This window comes from Falco naumanni, chromosome 1, assembly GCF_017639655.2.
Source record: "Falco naumanni isolate bFalNau1 chromosome 1, bFalNau1.pat, whole genome shotgun sequence".
Classification (NCBI taxonomy): domain Eukaryota; kingdom Metazoa; phylum Chordata; class Aves; order Falconiformes; family Falconidae; genus Falco; species Falco naumanni.
In genome coordinates this window covers 13118140-13130278 of record NC_054054.1, presented here as the reverse complement: position 1 = coordinate 13130278, position 12139 = coordinate 13118140, and the positions used below count along the sequence as shown (strand labels likewise).

Sequence of the window (12139 nt, the reverse complement as noted above, 5' to 3'; positions counted from 1 at the left end):
TGATTTGCATTGGGAGACTCAATGTTAGTCCTGTTGGAATCTATGGCAGTTTCAACAGATAACCTCTAGCAAGACTTCACTGAGCAAGTCAAAAAGAATTTGTCTTTTTTTGTTGTTGTTGTTTGCAAGAAAAGGTTGAACCTTTCCAAAGATATTTTATTTTTAATCCTATCTGAATCAGAGGAATTTTAGTCCAAATGATTAATGCTTGGCAAAATGATAGGGTGCTGAAAAAATGATCTAAGTATGGGCTGACTGAGTGAGAGGATAGGACCACCTCTCTTTCCTAAACTGCACCCTTTCTTTTTATATATATGCTGTATCAAATATCTCCAGGTAAATTACTTTTTCATACTGTCAGGCTTTAGTTATATTCCTATATACCACCATAGGGTATATAATATAATAATCTCATACTTTTGAAGTATGCAACCGGGTGATTTTTTCTTTTCCATAGTGTTGTGCTGCTTGTGATTCTGGCTTTTTAGAAAGAAAACTAATTTACAATTTTTCTTAAGCTAGTTTGTTTCTTTATTTGAATTAATAGGAAGAATGCATAGCCTAGTGAATGTAATACTTCAATACTTGTGTTTGAATAAAAAAATGTTACTTGGTGAAAATGCATCACCATCATAGCTCTGTACCCATGTGTCCTTAGCACAGAATAAACATAATGCACATTAACTGTGACATTGTTTCAGCAGGCTGTAGACCGATTTCATACAGAGGGAAAAAAACGTCTATCACCTAGAATTAAAAAATCACATTGTTCTGTGAATTAAAAGCTGTGTTGTTGCTTTCAATATGGATACATGCTGAGACTCAAGTTAGTGAACCATTCTTCTCCTAATATACAGTCGCACATTAAAAGTAAATTAAAGATGACTCCTAACATACAAACATTGTCCTCACATTGAAAAGAAGACAAAACATCTGCTGGGTGCTTAAGATAATGATTCTTTAAACTTTTGTTTTTCAGGTTCTTCCTTCAAATCAAGCTGTAGCAAAGGAGAAAAAACATTAGAATTCATCCCAATAAATCTTCATCTGCAAAGAATGCACGTGCATAGTCCTCGATTGAAAGGTAAAGTATATTCTGCAGAGAAATTCCCCAAGTATGACAAAGTATGCATTGAAATACAATTAAAGTTGCAGCTGAGAGGTATGGTTTCCATTTTAGCCCTTGTAAAGATGTAAATATCTTGATTTATATATCCAGTTTCAAGGATGAACATTAGGTGGACATGCTTTCACATGAAATTTAAAACCGCGATAGAACTGAAAGGTATGCTGTTTAGAGAGCTGAATCTTGGTATTTTTGAGTTTTTCACTTAATAGTAGGATATTGGTAACAGTCTTATTAAACTTTGTAGGTAGGAGGTAAAGGTGCTGCAGATAAAAAACCACAGAAAGTAATAGTATTGAATTGATTTTATATTTTAGTAAATTCATGTGCAATTTAGGCTTACGTGGATTTGGAAGAAGGTTGAGGAGAAAAGAATATCAAAAAGTACGCTTGACTTTTAAAGAAAATTCTAAGATTGATTTCATGTTGAGTGTGTTTTGCCAATCAGTGAAATTAGCTTGTTCACAAGATTCATGCAGTATGGCTTGATACAGAAGGTTTCTTGTATGACTAGATTGTGGCTTTTTTTTTTTTGTTTGTTTGGTGGTTGTCTTATTTTTTTAATAAAAACAAAATCAAGCTTCCAGATTCTTTATTTAAGAATGCATACTCCTGCACAGGCTTAAAGTGTTTAATTTTTCATTTTAATGGGTTCAAGAAACTTACTGTGTGGTTATTTCCTGCCTTTGTTTTGCATACTTATCTGGAACCTGCCTGTCTTCCTGAAGGATTTGATTTTATTCTCTCAGGCCTGTGTACTTGCTTCTAAAACCCAAGCTTTCTGTTTTGGATGTTGTTTGGAATATTTCTAGAGCAACTGTGTGTGTACTGTCCATGGAGGACCACACTGAAGTAAATCATGAGATCAAAGAAGTGACCAGCTTGCCCATCCTCCACTTTTCTCTACAAGTTCTGTAACCTGCCCCCGGACATAGTGCCGCTGAGATTGATCAGAAGTCCTGAGTCTGTGCTGAAACTTAGGCGTCAGGTCCAAAGTTAAAGCTGTGCAAGGGATTTCTCTGCCTCACCTTTTGACACCACAGGTTTTGGTTACTGACTGCAGCTCATGGGAAACTGTGGAGTGGTTATCTAAATTTCTTTTGAGTTCTTTTTTTTAAATAAGTATCAGGAGTGTTGTGCTCATTTTGTTTCTGTGATACCTCAAACAAATAATTAAATGCAGAATATATGTTGACTGAAATGTATTGGTAACCTGTGTGTGGTTAAAAGTATTCTGTTATGGCAATGCAGAACTAATACTGCCATAATTCATACTGACACACTGCACAATGTTTAGTAAGAGTCACATTGTTCTAGGGCATTGGCTTAATTTTTCATTGCGATCCATAGTGTCAGTGTAGTCTAAAAGCCAGGCTTACCTGTCTTGTTTCTAAGGTGGTGTGGGTATTTTTTCCCCACTGTGCCACGAGAGATGGTGATAGAGCACAATACATTTCCTCCCAGAGATTGCGGGGATGCACTCGCCAGCCTGTGATGCGAGTTGCGTGGACATTAAGGACGGTGCTACTTTTGAACTTAGTGTGTCCTATTTCTTAGGAAGCCTTAATGAGCTCAGTGCTGCTTGTGCCCAAGTCAACTTATTCAGTGCTACCCTGTACCACATAAGCATTTGCTTAGCGTTAAGTGAAAACATCTCACTGATAACACTGAAAATACTTTGAACTTCTAATACTGTCGGGAAGGGTGATAATTTTCTGTAATGTTTGTGATTCTGTTTAATGCAGAATTCTGTTGCTGCTGCTTGCATATAATTTTAGCAGCGTCATTTACAGATAAAAGATTGTAATGATACAAACATATAAGCAAATCATAGCACGGTGAATAATTTGATGATAAATTGAAATCTATTAAATTTGCTGTCACTAGAAACAGGGAAATTACACTCTGTAAGGTTTTTGCCTTATAAATACACTGCATCTAAGCAGATTGTAAAACAGTAAGTACAAGCAGTGATTATAGGAGTATTATACTGTGTATGGCTGATGTTCATCCACTTCCAAGTTGGAACACAGGGACTTCTGATTGTCTGTTAGATACTATATTGGTTCAATATTTTGTTACTTCTTTTAATGAACAACAGTGCCACCAAACATTTTAACAAGATGGGGATTTATAGTAATAGAATATGACAGCACTGTTTTAGTTTAGCTAATGTTTTGAAGTTAATTGATTGTTCAAAAGCATTTTTAGATTTCTAATGATGACAGGTGGTCAGAACCTTAATTTTACGTCTTTTCAAGAAAACCTCTCTGGGAAGAGGGCATTGTACATTTATTTCCTAAATAAAAAACTGGAATGAAATATTCCATTTAATCACCCGTGACTTCTACACTACCAGAGTTTTGTTTTGTTTTTAATGAGTTTTCTCCTTTGTCCTCCAAAACCACTTTGCTTGTGATGTATGGTTAATTAGTGCATAATTTCAAAGGGTACAAAAAGAAATAAATGTTAGAATCATCTTCTGAATTTAGAACTTTGCTTAAATTACAAAACTCTCCCTTTTTTTCTTTTGCTGTTGTTTACTGACATGAGAATTAGATAACATGGGTTTTGTTATGCTCAATTTTAGAGATTTTTAAATATTAATAATAAAGAGAACTTGTGTTAAAATCAGGGAATTTCTGCTTACACATATTCTTGGAAGACTGTCACCTTAGTTACAGGGAGCTCTTTTCATGTCTTTGTATACAAAATGAGTTCCTCAATATGCTTAGGATATTTTGGTAGCACTATAGGATAAATATAAAAAAAAGTAATTGATAATTGTTATTATGTTCACCTTTAGTTGGATAAATGATTTCTGTATCTATTACATAGCCACCGTCCAATCTATTTAGTCCACAGAAATAAGTCTCATTTTATGAGCACTAAAGAGCTGTGTCTTGTATTAGATATATACAGTTTGAACAGTTTTTGTAGTTGCTAATCATTCTGGAGTAAGCAGCACTGACATCAAGTTGGTCTTTCTCATCTCATGCTTTGCTTGGCCTATATCAAAGGGCACCTGGAATATAACCTGGAGACTGCTGGGGGTGGGGAGAAAAGATAAAAAGAAAGCATGTGAACATTCACAGAGGCGGTCATTAAACAAACTGATGAGCCATAAAGCTGTCATTAACCCTTACGCTGTCGAATGTCTTGATTTTGGAATGCAAGATAGGTTTTAATCCCATCCCATCTGTCGTGTGTATGCTTTTTTGTTCAACATGTTCAGTAACAGGTTTACTTTTACTGAACTTTGATTTGGGTTGGTACTGGGTACTGACATGGAATAGAAAATACCTGTGTGTTTAAACTTCTAGTAGGAACACTTTGAGAAAAATATTATTTCATTATAGGATAACTATCCCTATCCATTTGGCAAACACTACATTTTGCTTTGTTCATCATCCTACAGAAGTTAAATTTATGTATTGCCATAGCTTTGCTTTTGTCCTTGTTTATAGATTAAGTGTGGTTGTTTTAAATAAATTCAGGGGACTGAAGATATTTTTATTTTGCTTCTGACCAGTGTGAGATATTCACTGCCTGCTGTGAAGGCAAGAAGGTTGCTTCAAATTTAAGACTGAGCTGTGCTTGACATAAAAATCCCTTAGCTCTTTAATTTGATCTGACAAAGCTTAGGTTTATGGAACTTCTACCGTGTCACTGTGGCTGCCACCATGTTGCAAAAGCTCTATGCTTTATTCTGAAGAAGTGATGAGCAGTTAGTTTATATTTCTGCATGGTGAAGGAATTGTTGGGTTTTGGCAAGTGTGTAACAGGTGTTAGTGTTTCACTTGTATAAGTAGGAGGTGAGTGTATTTCTGGGTCACAATTAGCATGAAATATTGGTTGATTTAGAGTTCAGTTTCCTTGCACTCTGTTTGCATTTTCTTCCTTCAAATTCTGAAGTAAGTATTTGAGGAAGGGTTGAGGGTTTTTTTAACATCTACTAATTAATCATTTGGGTGGAGCACACTGATAATATGATGCAGCTCCTATGACTGCTGCATTTTAAGCTTTACCTCAACTGTAAACAGTTGTCAGCCGTAGTCTGTTCGTGAAGTGGGTGATGGCTGTGAGTTCCTGAAACATTCCTGTACCTGTGCATTCATGCTGCATGTCCTTCACAGGGACCTGCATTGATGTGTAAGTGGAGTACGTCACAAGGCATTCCTCCCGAGTCTTGCAGCGCTTTCCAGTGTACTGTGCTCTGGAGAGTAGGAATGAGGCTGCCCCATGCCCATCACCAGGGTTGTAGACATTTTCTTCTTTGCCATCCTCACTCTCCCATGTTCGCTTGCATGGGGTAGGTGCTCAGCTGTTCTGGGTGTGTCTGTGTCTCAAACAGCTGCCCCTTGACCATGCTGAGAAGAGGCCACAGGCTGAATGAAAGCTTCCTTCTGGGTAAATACAGCCACCACCACCGCCCCCGGAGTAGCTGTAAGCAGGGTCACTATTTTTAAAACAGAGTCGTAAAAAGCACTAAGGTTTAGTCTTTCAAATGTGTTCCTTTAGTTTCATAAGTTATTTGTAAATATATTCAGAAGCCATTATTCAGTTAACCTGATGGGTTCATCTCTTATTTTAGTTTCAAGCCAACACTGTTTTAAGCAATAGAACTACTTATTGTCAAGTACCGATGGAGCTCCAATAGCCCAAGATTATTTATGATGGATACATTTCTATGAAGAGCTGAAAGAATAGGCTATTTAAGAATCTTGAAGCTCACCTTAGGCTAATGAAATTATGTCACTTCTCCTTTTAAGTGGAAATTGAAGAGTCACCATTTCATTAGAGTTCAAATTAATTTGAGCAAATATGCTTTGAGATTCAGCTCTAGAAGTAAAACATAGTTCATTAACTGTGAATCATTTGTACAGTGTTCTTGCTTCTAGGGATATTTATCATCAGAATGCAAGAAAATTTCTATTTTAGGAGAGGATTAGATTTTAATTTACATGGAAAGCTTCCTTGCTGAATAAAATAGTTCACTAAAAAAAATATATCCTCTAATATTTCCTATAGAAATACATTTCAAGAATGAGACATTCTGACCTGTATTTTTATACCTTCAGTAAGCTTGGGCACAAAACAATTACTGCTTAGTACAAACGTAAATTCTGAAAATGTAAATTTAAACTTTGAAGGGGTAGTTATTGTGGTTTGGGATGTAGCTGAATCTTCATCTCCGCACTGGCAATCAATCACAGGCAAAAAATGAGAAATTGTTTTTGAAAAAGATGTTCCATCTCTCCAGTTCTGTAAGCATACATCCACAGAAAAAGTTCATCCCATATATATATCTCAATCAGGTACATACATATATATATATATCAGGTACATACAGAGAGTAAGAACAGTTTGTTGTATCAGCAAGAATTTCAATACTATAGTTTATTTCTGGTAGCTTTTCGGCTGAAAACAACTGACTTGTTTCTAAACATATATAAAGACTAAGTATATGTCATAGAACAGGGCGCTTCAGTTTAGCATTAAACAGGTAGTTATATCTGGAAGTGGAAGCTAAACAAATTGAAACTAGAAAAGAAGTGGAGATTTTTACTAGCCTGATTAACCATTGGAGCAACTTCTCTGGGAATGCAATGAATTCATTGTCATTTGAAATCTTTAAATCAAGATTAAATGTAGTCTTTTTTTTTTTTTTTTTTTTTTTGGAAAAAAATAAATAGCTTCACTCAACCAGAAGATACAAGCTTGATGCAGAAATCATTAGCTGTAATTCTGTAAGCCTGTATTATTCAGGCAGGCAGACTATTCCATCATAGTGGTCTCTTTTGACTCTAAAATGCATGAATCCGTGCATCTTAACATGACTACAAGTTAAATAATGAAAGGGGTAGTAAAGTGAAATATATGAAGGGCCAATTTACTTGGCAGCTTTGTAAACTGCAGAGCTAGAATGTTGTTCTACACTGTGGCATATAATTTAGGTGTAGCAATAAATCAGATAAAATTTCTTAGGTGTGCAGGTGGCTGTATGGAAAGATTGATTAGCTCTTGGGCCTCCTTGAGACACAGATTCTTGATTATTCCTTGGAAATAATACAGACTTGTTCTCACGTCTTGTAAGGTAGGTATCGTAGTGTTGCCATACCTTGGACATAGACGCATGCAAATCTCTGTGCTTGTCTGTTCCCGTTCCAGATGCTCTGTATGATGTCATCACTGTGGGAGCCCCAGCAGCGCATTTCCAAGGATTTAAGAACGGTGGTCTCCGAAAACTGCTGAGTAAATTTGAGGCAGAAAGACGGAAGTAAGTATTTTTGTAAGTAGCTAGGAAAATACTAAAGTTGCATTACAATGTTATGAACTCACTGAGTAACAAAACAGTTTACCCTGCTGAATATGTGGAATACTAGGTTAAAATCTACTAGAACTGGACAAGCATGCATTCATGAAATTTTTCCTTTGTCTTCCCTCCTTTGTTGGACAGTAAAATTGTAGCACAGTTTACTTTCAGTGTCAAGACTTGTTTTAAACACATACTAAAAACTGTGAAATTGTCTTTCCATACTATAAGAAGCTGGAGGAATATAAGTGCTTGAAAACACATTGTTCAGAATGAGATATGTCTTTGGTAATTCTTGTGCTAAGTGCAAAATAGCTATACACAATTTTTCAATAAAGAAACAGCAGCTGAATATAGCATCTTCTTTTCTGACAGCCGTTGGCATATGTGGACAAAAATCTTTTTAGCATGCCTGAGAAATAAATAAAAAACTACTCTTATTCTTCAGAAAGCCAAAATAAGACTAGGCAAAGAGACAGGCCTTAACTGGAGTTTCAGTTTATTGCTGTACACAAATGCTTTGGTAACCACTGAACACATACAGAAGTGTTAGTTGTATGTTTTTTTATCTCAGTATTGAGCATATTTGTGTTTGTTGCTATGGCTGTTAAGAAGTTTCAAGCAGCCACAGCTGACACTGGCAGCACCCACAGCTGTGACTGCTCAACACTTGGACTAACTGTGCCAACCCCGTGCGGTCAGTGACACAGCATTCGAAAAGGAATGCAGGAAGTACTGTATGTATACTGATCTAAATCATCACGACACTCCATAGGAAATGAATCCCATTATAGTTAATGCTTAAAAAAGTTTCACAGGTACAATATCATAAAGAATAAAAGAAGAAATTATAAAAATCTGCTGTTGATTTCTCCATTAAGTAGAAGTTGGCATTAATGCTAAAACCAAATAAAACCCAGCAGATATATTTCCTTTGAAAACTTTTTTTTCCCCCTGTTTGTACTGCATGGCATAAAACCCCTATTAAATCTTCTAAAATCTTTCATTTCCCTGGTCACCTCTGGTGATGAAACCTGCTAATGAAACACGAATATCATTGATTGTTAGACCTACGAATGGACTTTGTGTTAACCACAAGTACCTATTCTGCTGTCAGCAGACTGGTATAGGCAGCCTTATCCCCATGATATGGAGGCCTATGAAGTACGTGTTTCTTGATGAAAAAATGTCTAAAGACATTTCATAAATTATCTGCTACTTAACTATCTGATTAGTATAGTTGTGATAGTGTTTATTGGGGGTTTATTACATTTCGTAAGAAATTGAAGTCATAAGTGATAAAAAGTCCTTTGCAGTTCCAGTCCTCACAGTGTTCATCTTTCAGAAAATGAACAGTTTCTCATTTGCACAGTCCTGCAGCATATCCGCATTGGCTCAAACGTGGTTTCCAAAGTGGAGGATAGCTGTGAGGCAAACTTGAAATTATTATCTGTGATTTCTGCTCATTGGAGAAAAAAAGGGGAAATGCCTTATAGGGAAGAGACAGTCTGTCTTGAGGTCTTCCTGGGAGAACATGTATTGCAGTATCTCATAGGAATGAATGGATAATACCCTTGTTTCTTAGTTGCCCATAACAGGGGAGAGGAGGAGAAGATGGGCCAGACTGTTCTTTGGATCCTGCACAATGTCACCTGTCAGAAGGCTAAGATGGCAAAGGATCCTCGGTGCAGCAGAGCCTCTTCTCATTTTCATTCATTCCTTTTTCACTGACTCAACCATGTAGACCTCTGGGTTGATAGAGGATTGTGTTCAGGAGCACTGGGTAAACCTTTGTGCAGGTTTTACTAAGGCATTTGAACCTATTTCACAGTGCATACACATCACCTTATACATCACCTTATATCTTCCCTGCTGCATAGACTTTTCTGCATCCCTTCGAAGCACCTGTATTTTGGTGACTTTGGAGGACAAGATGCTGGACCTTTACTCTGACAGTGCAGTTTTCTTTGTGTTTTTTTGTTCCCCTGGAAGAGCACAAGTCTGTCTTTAGGATGTTACAGCTAGAATAACAACATTTACTGTCCTGTCAGACTCTTCCTAAACAAAGATCCTTAGTCAGGCTAACAAACTAAAGTTTGAGCACTGAAAACAGGGGACTGCAATTTTTCGCTAATTGCTTGCCAGACCAGAAGAAAGTGGTCACTTAATGTATGAATTCCCATGAATTAGAAAGGAGGAAACCTCCAAAATTCATCTTCTCTTTATCTTTGAGGGCAGCTCAGAGAAAAGTCCACATGGTGTTTTTTTATTTCCTCAACCAGAAGAACTTTTGTGAGTCAAAAGGCTGGAGCAAGCAAGCTCTGAATGTGATCTCACTTATTTGAATATTCAAAGTGAGTCTACTTTAAATAGATACATAAAAGGACCATTCTCATTCTTACCATGGAGAAACTTCTTTCACTGTGGCAATGACAACTTTATATTGTATGCACCTGTTTGTTTAGCTGCATGAGGATGCTTTGAGGACACATAGCATTTCCAGGGGCAGCTTTTACAATTTAAATTTTCTGTTGTAGAATGGGAACAGCTTTTCTGAAGGTTTGGTTGAAGGAAGAAGTGACACCTTGAGATATCAGTCAGAATACAAAATGAACAGAAAAAAATGCAGATTTAGCAGCTGTTGCCTTTAGACTAACTGAGCTGAAGACCTAGAGGAAGATGTGGGAAGAGATTGTTTCTCAAGCCAGTCCTGGTAGCTTTCAAGACATTGTCAGTGCACATGACAGAATGCCTTGAATGCCTTTGACCTTCAGGCTGATTATTAGAACAGTTTATTGAAATATTCAGCGGTGTCAGCATATCATAAAATAGTCCATGCTCAAACCTATACTTAAGCAATTAACAAAAAAAAAGGAACTGTTAACTGGTAGCAAGGTTATACCCCATCTTGCAAGAGCATAATTGCATTTGCAATTGCCAAACCAAAACATGATTGAAACATAGGTTTCATGAAAGCTTATCAGACAGAAGAATGTGGAAAATGTGTATCTGAAGATAGCTCTGGCATATTTTCTATTACACAGAATATACATTTCTATGCAGATGAAAGAAGGGAAGGTGGTGTATAATGTTTATTAAAAATGCAATATTTTTCCAATTCTTCTCTCATTTGTTACCACCAAAAAAGTCACATTATTTTTTGAAAATATGATCTCAGATAAGGAGGAGAAAAGTTCTTCTTTCAGGTGAAAGCAAGGCTTGATGGTACGTGATCTGAAGCCAGGTCCGTTGCTTTATAACGCATTCACAATCTGTACTATTCTTTACCTGCAACAAAGAGACAGATAAAGGGCTTTACCACTACAAACATCAGGCATGTCTATAAGGCATGACTTCAGTATGTCCCTTTAGTAACTAGTAGTGAACTTCATAAGACCAGTAAGAACAATGAATGCTATTTTTAAATCTTGTTTAGGCATGATAGTATTTAAATTGAGCTAAATGAAGTATGACGAATAAAGTATGCTAAATCATTGCTGAATAGTAATTACCTGTGTTTACCTGTGTATGATATGCATTTATTTTAGAATTTTTTTCATAATGCTGCATTAGTTTGTTTTTATTTTTTTCCTTCCTTATTTCTAGCTAAAAGAGAAAGTCAGTCAGTTGTTCAGATTCAGTCTTCTGTTGGCCTGCAAACAAGCATGGATTACTTCTCCTTCCAGCACAAATGGAAGGGCTTGTCTTCTCATCAGTCTAGATGGCACACCAAATTATTACTTTTAGAGTTCAGTTGTGCAGGAACATTTAAGGCAGATATTCTGTAAGTTATACCCATATAATGCCTCACTGATTGAAGTGTTCATAAATCACTTTCAGTGTACATCAAAGAATATTTTCTGATGCAAAATCTAATTTGATGATCTCTGCTTCAGCCAAAACACATAGACTTATGATTACAAGATTTTTAATGCCCCAGTACTAACCATCAAGAAAAACAGAGGTGTCCCACAAGCTATATTAGGTGCTGTGATTTGTTATGGGTTTGTACACCATTTCTGGCAAGTTCTTCAGAAATTATCCTACTTTCAATTAGCACAAACTTAAAGCTGGAATAGTACTGAAAAGGATTTTCTGTTGATCTTTTTTTTTTTTTTTTTTTTTTTTTAAGCCATACTAATTTGGGTTTGAACTGTCTAGATGGACCCTTTTTTGTTTGACAAGGCCTAGATTTTTGGTCAAGGTGTGCTCCTTTGCTAACATGCTTGTTACTAGAGATTTTATTAATGCCGAGATCTTCAGGGTTCCTGTTTCCAGAGTTTCATAGCCTTCAACCCATTTCCATTCTCTGAGGAACCTGAAATGTTACTATTTCACAGAAAGTCACAGAGATGTTGAAATAGTAATGATTTGTGTTTGATCTAATTGCAGCCTTTATTCTGAAAGGGAAACCACAGCCTGTCAAGCACAGCATTTCTCACAGAGACATTATTCTTTGCTCACTTCCCATTTTTCGTGTCTCTGTGTATATCTATGTGCGTGTGAGAAGGAAAATTAGACTTTATGAATATGAACAACTTTTCACTGACCATAAAATCAATGTATTAAGGTCGTTGGAAGTTTTGTTGAGAAACTGCCGAAGGTTGTGCTATTCATTGAGACAGAAAAATCTCATCACAGTACTTTCCAGCCACTAGGCTCTCTGAACAGAATTGCCTGAAGTATTTCCTTAAGCA

General features: G+C 36.4%; 1 protein-coding gene across 3 annotated transcripts in view; it reads left to right on the top strand.

The window, feature by feature from the left end:
• INPP4B (inositol polyphosphate-4-phosphatase type II B) overlaps positions 1 to 12139 on the top strand; it is a 220868-nt gene that overhangs the window by 124785 nt on the left and 83944 nt on the right. For all 3 annotated transcript variants that reach the window (XM_040581815.1, XM_040581804.1, XM_040581824.1), the window contains 2 exons: positions 980 to 1084; positions 7298 to 7406. In XM_040581815.1, the coding sequence (XP_040437749.1) occupies positions 980 to 1084; positions 7298 to 7406 (214 nt within the window). The remainder of the gene's footprint in view (positions 1 to 979; positions 1085 to 7297; positions 7407 to 12139) is intronic.